We start from the raw sequence: 21,172 nt of genomic DNA on the forward strand, positions 1-21,172 counted from the left end.
AAATAGAGTAAAAATGTTTAAAAAAATTTTTATTAAAAACCATCATAAAGGACTTTAACCACCCATGTCCTCTTTAAGGACCCCTCCTCAAAGGGACCTCTAGCCCCTATGTCTTCTGGGGGAAGCGACCGCCCCCCCACAATTACTGATATTAATAAAAGCATAAAATAATACAACTGATTATCATAGATTATTATATGCGTTGGTGAAAAGATGCCTTTTCAGCCTAGTTTTGAAAGTACTGAGACATTCAGTAGCTCTCAGGTTTTCTGGGAGAGAGTTCCAGAGTTTGGGCCCATAGTAACTAAAAGCTGCCCCCTCCCTCCCCAGCCAGGTTTTAGGAATAATCAGTAAATTACTGCCGGATGATCTGACTGATCTGCCTGGGACATACCTTATAGTCATGTTACTGAGGCAGGACAGAGCTAAACCACGTAAATATTTACAAATTAGCAAATGAACTTTAAAATCAATCCTAGAAGCCAGAGGAAGCCAGTGCAGGGATGTGAGAGCAGGTGTGATGTGATCCCTGTGACTGGTGCGTGTTAACACTCCGCCAGCGGCATTCTGGGCCCGTTGTAGATGTGATCCCTGTGACAGGTGCGTGTTAACGCTCCGCCAGCGGCATTCTGGGCCCGTTGTAGATGTGATCCCTGTGACTGGTGCGTGTTAACACTCTGCCAGCGGCATTCTGGGCCCGTTGTAGATGTGATCCCTGTGCCTGGTGCGTGTTAACACTCCGCCAGCGGCATTCTGGGCCCGTTGTAGATGTGATCCCTCTGACTGGTGCGTGTTAACACTCCGCCAGCGGCATTCTGGGCCCGTTGTAGATGTGATCCCTGTGACTGGTGCGTGTTAACACTCTGCCAGCGGCATTCTGGGCCCGTTGTAGATGTGATCCCTCTGACTGGTGCGTGTTAACACTCCGCCAGCGGCATTCTGGGCCCGTTGTAGATGTGATCCCTGTGACCGGTGCGTGTTAACACTCCGCCAGCGGCATTCTGGGCCCGTTGTAGATGTGATCCCTGTGACCGGTGCGTGTTAACACTCCGCCAGCGGCATTCTGGGCCCGTTGTAGATGTGATCCCTGTGACCGGTGCGTGTTAACACTCCGCCAGCGGCATTCTGGGCCCGTTGTAGATGTGATCCCTGTGACTAATGCGTGTTAACACTCCGCCAGCGGCATTCTGGGCCCGTTGTAGATGTGATCCCTGTGACAGGTGCGTGTTAACACTCCGCCAGCGGCATTCTGGGCCCGTTGTAGATGTGATCCCTGTGACTGGTGCGTGTTAACACTCCACCAGCGGCACTCTGGGCTCGTTGTAGTTGTGATCCCTGTGACAGGTGCGTGTTAACACTCCGCCAGCGGCATTCTGGGCCCGTTGTAGATGTGATCCCTGTGACTGGTGCGTGTTAACACTCCGCCAGCGGCATTCTGGGCCCGTTGTAGATGTGATCCCTGTGACAGGTGCGTGTTAACACTCCGCCAGCGGCATTCTGGGCCCGTTGTAGATGTGATCCCTGTGACTGGTGCGTGTTAACACTCCGCCAGCGGCATTCTGGGCCCGTTGTAGATGTGATCCCTGTGCCTGATGCGTGTTAACACTCCGCCAGCGGCATTCTGGGCCCGTTGTAGATGTGATCCCTGTGACCGGTGCGTGTTAACACTCCGCCGGCGACATTCTGGGGCCGTTGTAGATGTGATCCCTGTGACCGGTGCGTGTTAACACTCCGCCGGCGACATTCTGGGGCCGTTGTAGATGTGATCCCTGTGACTGGTGCGTGTTAACACTCCGCCAGCGGCATTCTGGGCCCGTTGTAGATGTGACCCCTGTGACTGGTGCGTGTTAACACTCCGCCAGCGGCATTCTGGGCCCGTTGTAGATGTGATCCCTGTGACTGGTGCGTGTTAACACTCCGCCAGCGGCATTCTGGGCCCGTTGTAGATGTGATCCCTGTGACAGGTGCGTGTTAACACTCCGCCAGCGGCATTCTGGGCCCGTTGTAGATGTGATCCCTGTGACTGGTGCGTGTTAACACTCCGCCAGCGGCATTCTGGGCCCGTTGTAGATGTGATCCCTGTGACTGGTGCGTGTTAACACTTCGCCAGCGGCATTCTGGGCCCGTCGTAGATGTGATCCCTGTGCCTGGTGCGTGTTAACACTCCGCCAGCGGCATTCTGGGCCCGTTGTAGATGTGATCCCTGTGACCGGTGCGTGTTAACACTCCGCCGGCGACATTCTGGGGCCGTTGTAGATGTGATCCCTGTGACTGGTGCGTGTTAACACTCCGCCAGCGGCATTCTGGGCCCGTTGTAGATGTGAAACAGTAGATGTGAAACAGACAAGAGGGCATTACAGTAATTTATTCTACTAGAAACAAAAGCAGGTATTATTTAATACTGTCAAGACCCCCTCCACTCTGCAAACAAGTAAACCAGCTTCCTTTCATTCTAACAACCTAAGCAGTTCTGTTAGCCTGCTTTATGACTTTATGGTCGTGTTTCCAGAAACTGTGCTTGCTTTGCAGAACAGTATTTCCATTTTAAGGTTACTCATTTTAAATCTGGTGTAGGATCACACATGCACATATCACAAAGCTTAAATTCCAGGTGGCCTGAGACAAGGCCTACCCTGGTACGAGAGGCACACATTGGCCTAGGCCTCAAAGGGGGGTTAGTGACCCCACACACACAGACACACTTAAACACACACAGATAACAAGGGGGGCAGCACTCCAACTTTTATTGCTCAAAGTTTTAACGACCTACAGACAGCAGAGTGAACCTCAAGGACAGGGGTCCCTCAACTTGGCACACAACCCCCTCCCCAGGCATCCTGCCTTACATACCACTCACCCAACAGACCAACACCCCAAAGAAAGTTTCTTTTAAGTTTGGCTGTTGTACAGTATATCTGTATATTTATTTACCCATAACTACTAGTCTCAATATACAGATCGGTTATGTTTGTAATGTGTCCTAACTTTGAAAGACTCTTTTTCTTTGACTGACTAACCTTCCCCCCTTTTTCTTTTCCACATTCCTCAGCAGCCCTTATCTGATCTTTGTATTCTACCATGCCTATCTAAGGGTAAGATGTGCTGATGACATGAGAATATGTCATATAATGTCCGTATGAAGGGTAACCTCTGATTGAGGTGCAACCTAGACCACTTAGACCAGTGATTGCTGTGAGTAATATAACATAATGACATAATATAAGTAATCATTAATTAATCATTACAGATGGTATTCGGTGTGAACCGCTAGGCTGGTATGGCATGTTTGGTATCAATCCGATGGAAAATCCAGTTTTACACCACTTCAGCCTCTGTTCATTGAGTGCTCACAATAGTCCCTGCCTCTGTGCGATTTGGCTACTAAGCTCTAAAACCTCAAACTCGACTGAAATATTGTGAGACTCCCTCTCATTGGCCGTGAGAGGAGCTTCGCTACCGATCGTTTACATTACCTGGTGATGCAGCAACACCTTTATAACTTCCAGGCTGGATACTGTAATGCCTTCCTTTCTGGGTGCCCATCTGGATCCTCACATAAACGTCAGCTGGTACAAAATGCAGCAGCCAGAGTTCATACAAACACTAAAAAAATGTATTATATTAGCCCTGTTCTATGCTCCCCCTGGGCTGTGCTGCCTGGAGACCCCACATTTTCAAGATATCCTGCCTACCCTGCTGCCTGTGACGTCTCCACTATCTGTGACGTCCTTCTGGCCTGCTGCTGCCCCTGGAGGATGGGCTCCCCCTTTGTATCTGGTTAGGGTTAGGGCTTCCTCTGCTGCCCCCTGGAGGATGGGCTCCCCCTCTGAGCCTGGTTAGGGTTAGGGCTTCCTCTGCTGCCCCCTGGAGGATGGGCTCCCCCTTTGTATCTGGTTAGGGTTAGGGCTTCCTCTGCTGCCCCCTGGAGGATGGGCTCCCCCTCTGAGTCTGGTTAGGGTTAGGGCTTCCTCTGCTGCCCCCTGGAGGATGGGTTCCCCCTTTGAGTCTGGTTAGGGTTAAGGCTTCCCCTGCTGCCCCCTGGAGGATGGGCTCCTCCTTTGTATATGGTTAGGGTTAGGGCTTCCTCTGCTGCCCCCTGGAGGATGGGCTCCCCCTTTCAATCTGGTTAGGGTTAGGGCTTCCTCTGCTGCCCCCTGGAGGATGGGCTCCCCCTTTGAGTCTGGTTAGGGTTAGGGTTTCCACTGCTGCCCCCTGGAGGATGGGCTCCTCCTCTGAGTCTGGTTCCTCCCAAGTTTTCGTCTTTCTAGGGAGCTATTCCTTGCCACTGTCCCCTCTGACTTGCTCACTGGGGGCTTTGGGCAGGGATGCTGTAAAGTGCTTTGAGATGATGTAATGTTGTGAAAACACACTATACAAATAAAACTGAACTGAACTGAAATTGCACTCAGTGTTTAAGGGGAGGACTCAAAATGATTGTTTATTGTGATATTTTTATACTAATTGACATACACATTTTTTTACTTATCACCCAGCCCTAATCAACAATACACTAATCGGAGAGCTATCAGTCCTGTGAAATAGGCTTTTATAAAAAATGTTTGTTTGAATGATTTATGAATAATGATACTTCATTCACCCCCATGGGGAAATTGTCTTTTCGCCCCTCCCATCTTCCTCTCCTAGAGACACACAGACACATATACAGGTGAGAGGAAGTTTGGGGGTCGCAGCGCAAGATCGGCCAGCATCCAGCACCCCTGCAGCTCAAGGACTCAGCGATGACATCACTCTGCCGGCCAAGAGATCTGAACCAGCGACCTTCCACTCATGGACACAGAGTCCAAACCCAAAGAGTCACGCACCACACCCAGTATTTACAGAAATGCTTCCTACAGCATCCAGAACTGAAACAAATATGAGTGGTTTTCCCACTATTAATGAAAACTGGACCATTCTGTATGATGCTGTATCTTTGGTTATTTGTTACACAAAGGAAGGTCGTGTAAATCTTGTCTTTTTTGTTTTTACTACATCACTACCTTCAGTTAATATAAACTAGATTAAAAAGGAACCTTGTTGATAAAAGAGGGGAAATAAATTACATATATACATATTCATTTTATATTTTAAACAATGCTTATCTATTTCTGCCAGACTAGATGTGTCGTCACATCCTCAGCCAGCTGCAGCTGAGGCCAGCAGAGGGCGCCAGTGAGCAGCCAGAGACAGCAGTCATACGGAAGCTCCCAGCTCTGGGCTCCATCACATGAACACGCCTGCTGACAATAACACTCACATACCACTTATACACCCTGTGGATAAAGAGCCCTCACTGTTTCTATAGCAGGTTAGGATGCTGTGCCTGTGATCAGAAGGCAGACTGGATGGGAATGGAAACGTAGTAACAAACAAAAAGTGACATCACTACCTTCAGTCATTATAAAGTCTGTGGTCAAGATTAGCTACTGCTATACAAACAGCTATAGCTGTGATTATCAAAATAAAACCCAGTTATTAATCCATGAGGAGAAATACTGTATATAATATATATTACACATTTCAAACAATAATCATGTATTACTGCTAGACCAGACATGATTTCCCATCCCCACGTCACTTACAGAGCCGTCCTGGAGTTCTTGACCACAGGCAGCAGCCTGCAGTGCTCTTTATCTCGTCTGATGTATTTCTTCAGATCAAACACATCCAGCTCCTCATCTGACATCAGCATCACAAAGGCCAGAGCTGAGTACTGTGCAGGTGAGAGGTCATCTGCTGAAATGTTTCCTGAATTCAGGTATCTTTGTACTTCCTCTACTAGAGAATTGTCACCCAGTTCAGTCAGACAGTGGAACAGATTGATGGTCCTTTCTGGAGATAAATTCTCCTTTATTTTCCTCTTGATGTACTGGGCTGTATCCTTAATGGTATGTGAGCTGATTCTTGTCGGCCCCAGTAGTCTTTGTAACAGTGTCTTACTGGAGTCTGTTGAGAGGCCCAGGAGGAAGCGGAGGTAGAGGTCCAAGTGTCCATTCTTGCTCTCTAATGCCTGATCCACTGCAGTCTTCAGCAGGTCAGCTGATGAGTTTGACAGAAACACATATAAAGCAGCGAGATACTCCTGGATGCTCAGATGCACAAAGCAGTACACCTTCTCCTGGTACAACCCATACTCCTCTTTAAAGACTTCTGTGCACACTCCAGAGTAAACTGAAGTTTCAGTGACATCAATGCCATTCTCTGACAGATCATGCTCATAAAATATGAGATTGCCTTTCTCAAGGTTGTCAAAAGCAAGTTTACCAAGTTTTAAAAGGAATTCCTTGCTGTATTTCTTAAGCTTAGTTTCATGGTTTTTCATATATTTGTCATTTTTTAAACTTGTCTGAAAGATCAGGAAGTGTGTGTACATTTCAGTCAGAGTCCTTGGAATTTCTCCACTGTCAGTCTCGCTAAAAAGCCTCTCAAGCACAGTGGCTGAAATCCAGCAGAACACAGGTATGTGGCACATGATGAAGAGGCTCCTTGATGATTTCACATGTGCGATAATCCTGCTGGCCAGGCTCTGATCATTAAATCTCTTCTTGAAATACTCCTCCTTCTGGGCATCACTGAACCCTCGTATCTCTGTCACCTGGTGGACACACTTAGCAGGTATCTGATTGGCTGCTGCTGGCCGGGAGGTTATCCAGAGGAGAGCGGATGGGAGCAGATTCCCCTTAATGAGGTTAGTCAACAGCACATCTAGTGACGTTTTCTTTGTTACATCAAACCAGCTCTCATTGTTCTGAAAATCCAGAGGAAGGCGACACTCATCCAGACCATCAAAGATGAACAAGACTTTGGAGCTAAACAGGTCAGTGGATTGAAATGATTTCAGTTCTGGGACAAAGTGGTGAAGCAGTTCAATCAGACTGTATTCACCCTTAATCAAATTCAGGTCCCGGAAAGGAAGAGCAAATATGAAGTGAACATCCTGGTTTGCTTTTCCTTCTGCCCAGTCGAGAATAAATTTCTGCACAGAGACTGTTTTCCCGATACCTGCCACCCCTTTCGTGAGTACAGTTCTGATCGGTGTCACACGCCCACATAAGGGTTTAAATATATCTTTGCACTTGACTGTAGTATCTTCTGTTCGCCTTTTCTTGGATGCTGTTTCAATCTGTCTCACTTCATGTTCATCATTAACTGCTCCAGTCCCACCTTCAGTTATGTAGAGTTCTGTGTAAATCTCACTTAGAAGTGTTGGCTGTCCTTCCTTAGCTTTCCCTTCAAATACACACTCAAATTGCTTCTTAAGTTTAGCTTTGATATCCTGTAGCATGAGCTTTCCTGAAAAGAAATGAGATAAAAATGCACTAATTCTCACCGTGATCCTGACCAGTATGAGGAAGAATATTTTCCAAAAACACACTTTTTTACACATACATATCCAGATATTTCCCTGTGACTGTGAATGTGAAATTGAAAGTTCTATCATGCGTATTTTACTGGAACACCACATACAGGACCGTGAATAAGCCTTAGGCAGCCAAAGGAAATGTTTAAAGCCATTTATCTAGGTAGTAAATGTATATCTGCTCAGAACCAAAAAAAACACAAAACCCCTTTTCATTTCCCAAACCTCTCCTCAGGGGCACCATGTCATGACCCGGCTCGTCGGCTCCTCGTGTGTGCCACGCCCCTGATTACCCACGTGTGCTTCCCTGATTGTTTCCAGCCCTGTCTGATTACTTTGCTTAGTCTTGTCCTATTTAAGTCCTGGTCTGACCTGTTCCCCTTGTCCGTCATTGTGGATTCGGTGTGGTGTGTGTTTCAAGCTCCTGTCCCGTCGTAAATAAACCCCAGTTTAGCCCTGATCACTGCCTGCCTGCCTCTCCTTACCTGCCGACCCGCACGATCGCTGCTTCCCGCGAACACGATCGTGACACACCACAGCCAGTCCATGTATTTGTTAAATTTCACCACCAGCTCACTTCATTAATTAATTAAATTAGTTTAAAACTCAAGAAGATATTGATCAGCCACATGAGGTGTGTTAGTGGTCAAGTAAAAAAATATGTGGATATACTGCACGATTTCTGCAAATATTAGGGTGATGTTGGGAGAGGTTCTGAAATGGCAAACACACTTTGACATACATATTATAGTAGTTCTACACCAACATGAAGACCATTTAAACATACTTTTCTCTGGCTGCCTAAGGCTTATGCACAATATTGTACATGTACATAATGTTATAAAGCTCTTACTCTTGTCCAGCAGGTCAGCAAGATCATTTTGCTTCATGGTCCTCAGGATGTACAGTGTGATCTTCAGAGCTACCTCTCTAACACTGGTCTTCTGCATCTGACCATCACAGTCCAGGGCATTGTCCTCCTCCAGCTGAGGCTCAGAGAATTCTGGGTAATTCTGATCTAGGTGCCTCACAAACGTCTTCAGTTCCTCCTTTAGGAACTTCATGGCTTTTTCCTCTAGCGACTAAAATAAACAGTCAGAGTTAATTATTGCTACTTATACCAAACCTTTTCAGAGTTTCACTTGTGAATCATAGATTAAAACATATTTTCTTTAAGATGATGAATTTCTTATTATACAGCTGTATAAAATATAAGCTAATCGACATAACAGCCAAGAAAATATATATCAGCAATAAATACAAACCTTCAATATGGATGATAAACCCGATTTATCATGTAGATCTGAACTGCATTCTTCCATTTGGTCTCTGTGAATTAGGCAGAAACATAAAGACCTCAATTCATCTACAGAAATGTAACAGAAAGACTGAAAAGTTCCCCATTAAAATTGCTGTTACTGCAGATAAAGAATAACATTGTGGTATATTACAACACCAATTCCAAAAAGTTGGGACATTGTGCAAATTGTAAATAAAAACAGAATGCAATGATATGGAAATCTCATAAACCTGTATTATATTCATAACAAAGTATAGAAAACATATCAGATGTTTAAACTGAGACATTTTGCTATTTCATGAAAAATGCTGGCTGATTTTGAATTTCATGACAGCAACACGTCTCAAAAAAGTTGGGATGGAGGCAATAGGAGACTGGAAAAGTTAGTGGTACAAAAACCCATCAGCTGGAGGACGAATTTGCAAATAATTAGGTCAGTTGGCAACAGGTCAGTAACATGACTGGGTATAAAAAGAGCATCTTAGAGCTGCAGTGTCTCTCTGAAGTAAAGATGGGCAGAGGGTCACAATCCCCCTAATACTGCACTGACAAATAGTGGAGCAATTTCAGAAAGAAGTTCCTCAGTATAAAACTGCAAAGAGGTTGAATATTTCATCATCTACAGCACATAATGTAATCAAAAGAATCTGAGAATCTGGAGAAATCTCTGTGAAAAACTAGATGCCTGTGATATTTTGGCCCTTAGGCAGCACTGCATCACAAACAGGCATGATTCTGTAATGGAATCACTAATGTAGGAATTATTAGCTCAGGTAAATTTTTATATCTCCACCAATATGTTTTGAAATTAATTAACTTTTAATTAATGATTATTTAATGCTGATTATTAACCAATTGTTATGCCGAATGGTTGGCTCCTCCAAACTCAATTGTGAATCCCCGATATCTGTTAATGTGAGACTCAAATGGGATTCATTAATAACCAGTATCGCTTAATAACCTGGGTTAGTAGGCTCGTCCAGCGAGCTGCGTCAGCAGGTAATGTAAACGATCGGTAGCGAAGCTCCCCTCACGGCCGATGAGAGAGAGTCTCGCGATATTTCAGGCGAGTTTAGAGGTTTCAGAGCGTAGTAGCCAGATCGCACAGAGGCAGGGACTATTGTGAGCACTCAATGACGGAGGCTGAAGTTGTGTAAAAAGACATGCATTTATTCCTACAACTAACATAAGACAGACATTACACCTAACAAACAATAAACATGAAATAACGGAATAGACACAAACGATGTAATCATGAAAATGCAATGACCAGATTTAAAATGATTAACCTGAAAAGGGAAAAACTGTTCTGCAAAGCAAGCAGTTTGTAAGGATTATAAACCTAAAGGAATATAGCAGGTGAATAGGACAGTTCAGGTTGTTAGAAAGGAAAGGAAGTTGGTTTACTTGGATGCAGGAAAGAGGGAGGTCTTTGCAGTTGGTCGCAGTGGCTGATGAGCTGATGGGTGATGGCTCTCAGGGAGGCGCGGTGTTTGCAGCGGTTGTTGGAGTGGAGTCCCTCCGGTTCTTTCTTCTGGTGAAGCTTGGGCTGAGTTGCAGTTCTTTGGGTCTTCACCGACGGGCTTTAAGAACGCTGCTTGTTTCTCCTTTTCTTCCCTTTTTCTTCTTTTCTTCTTCTCCGCTGATTTTCTCCCGATTTTTCTCTCCTCTTTGTTCTGAGGTGCCAGGTTTTATAGCATAAGGTTCGTGATTAGGAGTGACCAGGAATTCGAGTCCTGGACCAATGGCTGACCATCCATTTGGCGGGCTTCGGAAGGGGGTCGGTATCAGTCTTTTTGGGATTTATGACCAGACTGACTTCTCTGGTAATGGTGATTTTCATTAGGCTGGTGTAACTTTTGATACGTCCACTTTTGTGGTAACCACTGACCAGATTTGGAAACTGGAGTGATTTTCCTTCGGTTTGATACCAAACATGCCGTACCAGCCTAGCGGTTCACACCAAATACCATCTGTGATGATTAATTAATGATTACTTATATTATGCTATTATGTTATGTTCTATTACTCACACCAGTATATGGTACAGGTGGTTTAGGTTGTACCTCAACAGATATTACCCTTTATACAGACATTATATGACATATTCTCATGTCATAAGCACATCTTACCCTTAGATAGGCATGGTAGAATACAAAGATCAGATAAGGGTTGCCGAGGAATGTGGCAAAGAAAAGGGGGGGGGGGAGAAGGTTTGTCAAACAAAGAAAAAGAATCTCCAAAAGTTAAGACACATTTGAACATAACCTGTACATATCTGTATATTAAGACTAGTAGTCAAGAGTAAATACATATACAGATATACAAAAGCCAAACTTAAAAGAAACTTTCTTTGGGGTGTTGGTCTGTTCGGTGAGTGGTATGTAAGGCAGGGTGTCTGGGGAGGGGGTTGTGTGCCAAGTCGAGGGACCCCTGTCCTTGGGGTCCACTCTGTTCTCTGTAGGTCGTTAAAACTTTGAGCAATAAAAGTTGGAGTGCTGGCCTCCCTGGTTATCTATGTGTGTGAGGTCACAAACCCCCCTTTGGGGCCTAGGTCGATGTGTGCCTTCTCGTACCAGGGTAGGCCTTGTCTCAGGCCACCTGGAATTTAAGCTTTGTGATATGTGCATGTGTGATCCTACATATCCCCCCTTTCGGCTGATGATGGCATTGCCATCATTCAGGCGACGGAAGTTGAAACAGGATCATCCACATGCAACGAGGCACATGAAAGTTCCCGTTGTTCGGCACTCTGGGTGGTACAGTGACTGGATGGACAGGGAGGAGGCGCAAGGGCTGGCCCCTGGCTTCTGGGACAGCAAGGAGTGGTGAACCCTCTGTCGAACAGGGTGCCGCAGCTCCCAGTAAGGCGTCCAGGAACCTCTCGGGCAGTCGATTGGACTCAGCTTGGTTCACGGTCGTTGGGTAACTGCTCCAGCATGTGGGTAGTGTCCATGGCAGCATGATGCATGGCATCCTGGGTCCATCGGACACCTGTCCCACTCGTTTGGCGTCTCTCATGGAGGTAATGGGCTCGGTCGACATCGTCAGACGAATACTCGCTGTATGTGGGTACAACAGTTAGTGATCAAGAGACCGGGCTGTTCCCGGAAGACAATGCCTGACGGAGGCCCAGGGGATGCCCTCTTGGACTGGGGCCTCATCCCTCCTAGCTGAGTAACGCTAGTAGCGGGGCAGCGTCATCCTAGTGGTAAGGGGATAGAAAACAGGGACCGGATTAGGAGTGAGGGGGTGAGTCAAGACCGATTCGGAGTGTGGTGCACCCTTTTGCAAAGGGGACAGGAAAAAGATATAGTGGCAACAATTCTCGGCCAGAGGACAATTGTAAAGAAACAAACGTGACAAGAAAATGCAAAACCGGATCCTCTTCAGTAATTTCCCGGGCACGCGTGAGCCACCCCAGGTCCTTACCAAAAACAACAACCAAAGAAAATGAGTTATCAAAACAAACAAACAGATAAACAAAAACATCAAGATCACCCAGATATCAGTAGTCAAGCCCACCACATTGGTCTACCCTATCTGTGACCTTCTCTCCTTCCCTTCCTCTTTGTTCTTCTCTCTTGGGGGTTTTGGGGAGATTTGAACTGGAAAAGTTGTCCTTCTTTTGGTTGAAATTGGCAGCAGACCAGACATCCTTTCACATATTCCGTCATCCTGTCGCATGTTAGGCCAGTAGGCTACTTGACTAAGTGCCTCATAGGGTGTTTTGGCATTGCGGTGGCCTGCACAGGGTGCGTCGTGGGCGTACAGTAGCATGACCCCCCTTTGTGCCTGAGGGACCACGAGCCGTGGTGAGGTGTGGGCATCAGGGACATGAAGAGGTACGCCCTCGGCAAGATGAAGAGAGGATAAAGCCGTCATCAGGTGATGGAGGTCAGGAAGGGATTCTTGGTCAGTTGTGGAGATCGAGTTCGCAGCAGGGTCGCGGAGGTGATCGCAGACCATGCTGAGCACAGAATCAGTGGGCTGGAGGGACACGATGTCAGAGTTGGAAACCTGAGGGGAAAGTTCCAACAGTGAAATCGTTGGCGGTGGGGCAGATGCTCGGCTGTGACTGCGGGTGACGATCTGGACAGCGTGGGTGGGTGGGAGGGGACAAAACTCCCATGAATCACCATGCAGTGCTCCTGCTTTGGCAAGTGCATCCGTGTGGTCATGGTGTTTGACTGGCTTGTTCCCTGATGTCTTGAAGCCATTCTGTGTCCAGTGAGGGAGATAGCACATGAAGCTGAGACGTGTATAGCTGGAGTCTTTGCAGATCAGCAGGTTCTCTACTCCATGTTCGGAGGCCACCTCCCGGGCGATTAAGATTGTTGCCAGCTTCGCATACTGCGATGTGTGAGGACAGAGCTTGAGCTGTTGTGGTGGGACGAGGTCGTCGTTGAGCCCCAGAATGCTTGCTCTAGCTTTCAGGGTCCCCTTTAGTTTGAATGTGCACCCATCTACATAAATGGTGATTGTGTCTTGACAGACATTTTCATCAACATAGTGGTGTTGCGACGGTTCCATTGGCGTTGGCGTGTCCAAAATGCTGGGTGCTGCTGGTCCCTCCCGAGAATAGTAGTGGCAGCTGGGTGACTGTACTGTGTAAAGCTGGGCAGTTATAGCGTGGATTGTCAGGTGTTGGTCGTCAACAAGCTCCATGTGACATACAGTCCCTTTTGTCACTGGAGATTTTTCTATCCCCATGGTCATTACCACATCTGTGACTTCCAATGCCTTGGAGCCATATGCCTTTCCTGATCTTGGGGCTGAAGGATCCTGGGGTAGGGTCCAGCCTACACAGGAAGGAGTCATGGTGCTGGCATGGGTACTCTGATGATCTCCAGCTGGGTACTCTCCATGGTGTGGAGTGAGGTCTGAGGATGCAGCCAGGGTTTGACATTCCCGTGTGGCTGCGTCAGGTTTCCACAGTGGCAGTGGTTCTATAACTTGAGCCCAAATTTTCAGATGTTGGAAGTCTAACAACGGCTCAAACCGGTTCAGCAAATCTTTCCCAATGAGGAGAGGAATGGACTCAAGTTGGGAAATGTATACTGGGTGCATTACATTCATGGGACCAATGGACCAATTGAGGGGTATCATGTGATCCATCCTGGTGCCCACTGGTGAATATGCCTGCACGTCCGAAGAGCATTTCCTCGGTTGGAGGGTTTTGTTCTTCTGGGCGGATAGGTGCTGCACCTGGCAGAAAAGACTGGCTGACATGAGGGTGATGTCTGCTGCAGTGTCAATGAGGGCCTCCAGGGTGAGAACATCTTCCAGGGTGATGGAGAGGTAGAATTTCTTGGCTACCCCCCTTTCCACCAGATCTCCCAGGAGCTGTGGCACAAGGGCCTGGCCAGGAATTGGTGCGGCATCACCACAGTAGGGGTGGTGCTCTTCTGAGTCACGGCACACAACTAGGACAGCGTTGTCAGGTGCTGGTGGGGGCTCATCCTCTTGATCGAGCTCTGTGTTGGTGACGGCAACATCAGGTGCTCTTACCAGGCCTGAGTCGGCAGCTTTTCCTAGTTGAGGTGGGACGTCTTCAGTTGTTCCAATATCTCTGGTAGGGAAGGTCGATAGCTGTTGAGTGTCGCTTGGGGCTGACGTCCATGGGAGTCCATGGGCATTGTCTGGTTTGGGTTCTGGTGAGGATGGTGGGGTCCTGCGTGTTTTGTGCTTCAGTCCTAGTCATTTTGGATCTTTCTTCCGAAAGTCCTCTTGACCCTTGAGGGGATGTTGAGCAAAGAAATCACGCAGCAACTGGAGTAGAACCCACTCATCTTTCTCCGTGGTTTGTCCAGGCTTCGAGTCTGGTTCATAACTTTTCCTCCTGTCTTTCCAGTTCCGCGGTTGATTCCGTCGGGAACTTAGTGGAGAGCTTGGATTAGAGAACTGGCTTCCTAGCCGATCTCCCCGCTTATTCCAAGGCTCTGTGGGTCTTGGTTTCCCTTGGTTAAGAGAGCGCTGTGCCTCCCACCGGCCTGGCCGGGTCTTCAACTGCTGTGGAGGCGGACCAGGGTAGCGCTCACTGTGGCTTGCTGCTGTCCAACCTCGGTCATGGATTGGTGGTTGCGGATGAGGGTGGCCACCTTCCAATGCCAGGTTGGAGTCTGTAATGCCAAGATTTAGCACTGCCGTCGCTTTAGTTGCTTTCTCGGCTGCTGCTCTTTGTTTGTGGTATGCCTTGATTGCAAGGTCTCGTAGTTGTTGACTTGTCATGGTGTGGGGACAAGCCATGAGCCCAAGGTAGTGATTTAAGGTTGGGTGGAGATTCCGAAGGAAGAGAGCCTTGAAGGTTGCATCTTCTTCCATGTCTGCCTCATTTTTGGACCCAAAATATGCCCGACGAAGGCGATTGTAGTAGGCTTGTGGAGTCTCTTGTCTGCTCTGTTTGACATCCAAGGCGACGCCGATACCTTGTTCCGACTCAGCAAACTCTTGAATCAGTGCTTCGTGTAGCAGCTTGGAGTCGGCCTTGATTCGACTGGGCTGTCGATCAAGGAAGCTGCGGACCTCCAGGCTGGATGTGATCCTGATGAGGTAGACTCTGTCCTCATTAGTCACACTGTCCAGTCTTTGGAGGTGGAAGTCAATGTCTTGGAGGTAGGTATGAATGTCGTGGCCCCCCATGGGGTCAGGTGTAAACATGTCGATATTCCGAGCTACTTTATCAAGCTCCTTTGTGGTAACCCGGTGTTGGTATCGCTTCAGTAAACCTGTTTCATCTGGGGTGCCTTCTTTGAGAGAGACCTTCCAGGCGCTTGGTTCCTCAAGGTCCGGTGATGGGCAAGGAGGTAACTTGTCCCGATGAGAGGTCCCTTGAACGCAGTCTGAGTGCCTTGGGGGAAACAGCACTGTCGGAGAGGAAGTCGGTGCCATCACTGAATTGTAGGAGGCTCCAAATTCTGACTTTACCTCATATGCCTGTATTAGTTCTTGTCTCATTCAGTCAATCTCTACTACGTCAGCTCGATGTTTCGTTCTGGCATCGGTGAGCTGTTCTTGGGAGCTGATTAGCTGGTGATTCAGCTTGTGCAGGCATCTCTGTGCCTCAGCCAGATGGTTTTCCAGGGCCTGGATCCGAGCATCCTTGTTCTTGAGCTCTGTGTGGGCTCTGTCCAACAGTGTTTCGGCCTGGTCCAGTCTGGCTTCGAGGTTCTCTCTGGTGGCTCTGGCTTGCTGTTCTTGCTGGTCAGCTTCAGCTCTGAGCTCTTCCAAGGCCTGTTGAAGCTTCTTGCTTGTTTGAGGAATCTTGCCTTCTTCTGTCTCCTCTTCCTCATGGGACGGAGACCTTCTTTGTTGGAGTTCTTGCTCGAAGCTCTTAATGCGATGTTCAGCTTGGGCCGCATCTCGCTGTGTCTCAGCCAGAAGTTGTTGGGTGTCTCTCTCCTGCTGTTGGAGTGCTTGCACCCTTTGCTGGAGACAGGAAGTTTCCTTTTCATTTATCTTCAGCCTGGCTAGAAGTTTGTGTGCGAGGGAGCCGAGTGCTTTGGTTAGCCTTTTACTCCCGCATTTCTGAGTGGGTGGCATGGCCATTAGTTCAGCGATGTCGTCCTCAATTTGGTCAGCTGCTTTGGACCGTATGAGATCGGCATGACTGGGCAGGAAGTCAGAAGTCACAACATCAGGCCAGGTACCCAAATCTTTCCACTGGTTGAGGGGGCTTTCCATGTGGATCATTGTGACTCGGTCAACTGCAGGGTGGCCGCAGAAATCGGTTATACTTAGGCTGGGTGTTGCCTAGGTGGGTGGCCTGACACCTAAATCTGGGGTGAACAAATCAAACCAACAAAATAAAATAAAGTAGAACTGGGGCCTGTCAATGGGTAACTGGAAGGGTGTAGTGAACCACGGGAATAGTTACCCACGACAAAATAAACAAACAAAAATTGCTCCCTGGGAGAAGTTGTTGCAGGTTAGAACAGTGTGAGTTACTCTAGGGCTTGAGAGATGCCCTAGTCAGGGGTAAAGGATAAAACCTTATCCTGGAAATTGTCAGTCTGTGACTACTGACAGTGTCAGAAGATGACAGGAGAAGTTGGGAATAGAAAGTGGAAAACAAGAGCTTCAAAAGCAATGGGACTGCATTCAAACTTAGCTTGCTGTTGCAGATCAGATTACCCCTGGGTTGGGCTCTGTTGAACAACTCCGCTTTGACCAGAAGGGGGACCACTAGCAGGTTCTGCTTTACTTGTCCCTATCCGAATTGTTGCGGTGTTAAGCTAGTGATGCAGGTAGAGAGGTTTGAATGCTGTCAGGTGTCCCTCCTGAACAGGGCACGTCCCACAAGCTCAATCCCAGCCAAGCAGGCCTGAGTCCGGCTCCCACTTCCCCGATCCCCAGCAATGTCAACTTGGAAGGGGGTGTTCTGTACGCACAACTGAGACAACCCAGGTGGGGCTCAGCTTATCGGCTGCACTACCTGAGACCTGACTCGACCAAGGCTGGCAAAATAGCCTTCAGGTATCACCCACCCTAGTGAGAGTCCAAGCTAGGGCCGTTCTCCGAACTCACCCTAGACGAGGTCCTGCTCAAAAGTTGTAATGACCGCCTGAGGTACCTGTCAGCCTTGCCCTTAATGAGTCAGTGGGTGCAGCCGGGATGGCACGCTTTTGGGCGTCCAATTGCTGAGAACTCCCCTTCGGTTCTGACAAACTGTATGATCGTAAGCAGTGACAGCAGAGCCACAGACAAGCTCAACCAACAGAGAGCGAATGGTAGGCACCTAGCACAGGAAGAGCTCAACTGATCAGAACCAAACGACTCTCTGATGTGATTGTGTATGTTGACCGTTGTTAATAATGGTTGAACTTCTATGCAAGTACCCTTGTTGGGGGAGAGGGAGTGAATAAAAGCATAAAGTGAAATAAAACCTAAAATAAATCAAAAAGGTAAAACAGAAATCTAACCCAATGAGTTGTGTTTCTTATTCAATTGAAAACATCAGTTAGTTATGCAGCAATAACCTAATTAGATGTTAATGTGTTGTAATCAAGTTGATTAAAAAGTTGATTAAGGCTTTCAGGCAAGAACCTGTGTGTCCAATTATGCGTGTTGGTATTACCGCAGATGACCACCAGAGACCCAACTCAGATGTTAACCTACTATGGCTGACCACTAGAGGTGCAATTTCAATGGAATGGCACTGCTATGGCTTGCCACTAGAAGCGCAATTTCAAAATTGAGTGGTAATTCTATGCCTGACCACTAGAGGCGCAATTTCGAAATTGAGTGGTAGTTCTATGCCTGACCACTAGAGGCGCAATTTCGAAATGGAGTGGTAGTTCTATGACTGACCACTAGAGGCTCAATGGGGCGTTGCTCCCTTTGTGGGGGGTCCCAGGCAAGTGAGCCTAAGGGGTAGGGTCACTGGTGACCAAAAAAAAAAAACGGCGTCAGGCAGGCCTTCAGGGCTCTGATCTCTAAGTGGTTAGAGTGGCGTTCGCAGACTGCACTCGTAACCAAAGAGATAGCTAGGCGGTTGCCGACGATCAATGAGTGTCACACACGTTTAATGCATGCACATGCCGCTTGCGGCCTTCTGCGCCTTGCGCAGTTTAACCCCTTAAAACTATTACTGGAGCGAGGAAGCGCTCGCGTTACGGCGACGGATCTAAATAGTGAGTGCACTATATCACGTCGCAAATGATGCTGAAACCACGGCGGGTCTCAAGAACTGGAGACTCCCAATTTCCAAATTACACACACACTTGGCTCGCAGCGCAAAGTGGTGTTAAACTTGCTTTGTCTAAAGCAGGCACACACATATGAGTAAGATCCTGATAGGTAGCTAAGCTATCGGTCTTATCTCAGGGAGTCCAAGCGCAACAGAATTCAGGTTAGAACCTCGTAACAAGAATTCCTGTTCGCTAATAGAGAGATCTCTGCCAGGATATATGGAAACGGAGAAACTCGTCCGAATCGATCCTGGAAACAACGCGCTATATCTGAGAATCTCGTCAGACATAGGGTTAAGGTTTACTGCAGTTTTAACGAAATAAACTAAAATAAAATAACCAAAAATAAAACAAAATAATATAACTACTAATAACAGAAATAAAAATAACTATATTAAGCCCGTATGTTCCCGCTTATATGCCTTCAGATTGCCCTGAGTGCGATTAATCCTCAACTTTTCCAACCAGTTCACTGTAGCGCTTATTCAACTGTACGTTCAGTCATAAAAAGTTTAAATTGTGTGCTCACAATAAGTTTAAACCTTGTGCCCGCATTCTCCACCAATTATGTAGGAATTATTAGCTCAGGTAAATTTTTATATCTCCACCAATATGTTTTGAAATTAATTAACTTTTAATTAATGATTATTTAATGCTGATTATTAACCAATTGTTATGCCGAATGGTTGGCTCCTCCAAACTCAATTGTGAATCCCCGATATCTGTTAATGTGAGACTCAAATGGGATTCATTAATAACCAGTATCGCTTAATAACCTGGGTTAGTAGGCTCGTCCAGCGAGCTGCGTCAGCAGGTAATGTAAACGATCGGTAGCGAAGCTCCCCTCACGGCCGATGAGAGAGAGTCTCGCGATATTTCAGGCGAGTTTAGAGGTTTCAGAGCGTAGTAGCCAGATCGCACAGAGGCAGGGACTATTGTGAGCACTCAATGACGGAGGCTGAAGTTGTGTAAAAAGACATGCATTTATTCCTACAACTAACATAAGACAGACATTACACCTAACAAACAATAAACATGAAATAACGGAATAGACACAAACGATGTAATCATGAAAATGCAATGACCAGATTTAAAATGATTAACCTGAAAAGGGAAAAACTGTTCTGCAAAGCAAGCAGTTTGTAAGGATTATAAACCTAAAGGAATATAGCAGGTGAATAGGACAGTTCAGGTTGTTAGAAAGGAAAGGAAGTTGGTTTACTTGGATGCAGGAAAGAGGGAGGTCTTTGCAGTTGGTCGCAGTGGCTGATGAGCTGATGGGTGATGGCTCTCAGGGAGGCGCGGTGTTTGCAGCGGTTGTTGGAGTGGAGTCCCTCCGGTTCTTTCTTCTGGTGAAGCTTGGGCTGAGTTGCAGTTCTTTGGGTCTTCACCGACGGGCTTTAAGAACGCTGCTTGTTTCTCCTTTTCTTCCCTTTTTCTTCTTTTCTTCTTCTCCGCTGATTTTCTCCCGATTTTTCTCTCCTTTTTGTTCTGAGGTGCCAGGTTTTATAGCATAAGGTTCGTGATTAGGAGTGACCAGGAATTTGAGTCCTGGACCAATGGCTGACCATCCATTTGGCGGGCTTCGGAAGGGGGTCGGTATCAGTCTTTTTGGGATTTATGACCAGACTGACTTCTCTGGTAATGGTGATTTTCATTAGGCTGGTGTAACTTTTGATACGTCCACTTTTGTGGTAACCACTGACCAGATTTGGAAACTGGAGTGATTTTCCTTCGGTTTGATACCAAACATGCCGTACCAGCCTAGCGGTTCACACCAAATACCATCTGTGATGATTAATTAATGATTACTTATATTATGCTATTATGTTATGTTCTATTACTCACACCAGTATATGGTACAGGTGGTTTAGGTTGTACCTCAACAGATATTACCCTTTATACAGACATTATATGACATATTCTCATGTCATAAGCACATCTTACCCTTAGATAGGCATGGTAGAATACAAAGATCAGATAAGGGTTGCCGAGGAATGTGGCAAAGAAAAGGGGGGGGGGGGAGAAGGTTTGTCAAACAAAGAAAAAGAATCTCCAAAAGTTAAGACACATTCGAACATAACCTGTACATATCTGTATATTAAGACTAGTAGTCAAGAGTAAATACATATACAGATATACAAAAGCCAAACTTAAAAGAAACTTTCTTTGGGGTGTTGGTCTGTTCGGTGAGTGGTATGTAAGGCAGGGTGTCTGGGGAGGGGGTTGTGTGCCAAGTCGAGGGACCCCTGTCCTTGGGGTCCACTCTGTTCTCTGTAGGTCGTTAAAACTTTGAGCAATAAAAGTTGGAGTGCTGGCCTCCCTGGTTATCTATGTGTGTGAGGTCACAAACCCCCCTTTGGGGCCTAGGTCGATGTGTGCCTTCTCGTACCAGGGTAGGCCTTGTCTCAGGCCACCTGGAATTTAAGCTTTGTGATATGTGCATGTGTGATCCTACACTAAATAGGCTCAGGAATATTTCCCACAAACACTGTCAGTGAACACAATTCACACTGCCATGCACAGATGCCAGTTAAAACTCTATCATCCAAAGAAGAAGCCGTATATGAAGGTGATCCAGAATCACCGACGTCGTCTCTGGGCCAAAGCTCATTTAAAATGGACTGCGGCTGAGTGGAAAACTGTTCTGTGGTCAGTCGAATCTAAATTTGAGATTCTTTTTGGAAACCAGGGACACCATGTCCTTCGGACTAAAGAGGAGAAGGACCACCCAGCGTATTATCAGCACTCAGTTCAAAAGGCAGCATCTCTGATGGTGTGGGGGTGCATTAGTACATATGGCAGGGGCAGCCTGCATATCTG

General features: G+C 46.9%; 1 protein-coding gene across 5 annotated transcripts in view; it reads right to left on the reverse strand.

The window, feature by feature from the left end:
- The window catches only part of LOC125721468 (NLR family CARD domain-containing protein 3-like), a 181,028-nt gene that overhangs the window by 147,749 nt on the left and 12,107 nt on the right, over positions 1-21,172 (reverse strand). For 3 of the 5 annotated variants that reach the window (XM_048997403.1, XM_048997402.1, XM_048997399.1), the window contains exons 4-6: positions 8,626-8,689; positions 8,214-8,442; positions 5,583-7,293 (exon numbers count right to left, since the gene is read on the reverse strand). In XM_048997403.1, coding sequence (XP_048853360.1) covers positions 5,583-7,293; positions 8,214-8,442; positions 8,626-8,689 — 2,004 coding nt within the window. Of the gene's footprint in view, positions 1-5,582; positions 7,294-8,213; positions 8,443-8,625; positions 8,690-10,067; positions 10,862-19,571; positions 20,837-21,172 lie in introns of those variants that run through there. The other 2 variants (XM_048997401.1, XM_048997400.1) reach the window with 2 other exon arrangements.

The sequence above is a fragment of the Brienomyrus brachyistius genome, unplaced genomic scaffold (assembly GCF_023856365.1).
Source record: "Brienomyrus brachyistius isolate T26 unplaced genomic scaffold, BBRACH_0.4 scaffold33, whole genome shotgun sequence".
NCBI classification, from domain to species: domain Eukaryota; kingdom Metazoa; phylum Chordata; class Actinopteri; order Osteoglossiformes; family Mormyridae; genus Brienomyrus; species Brienomyrus brachyistius.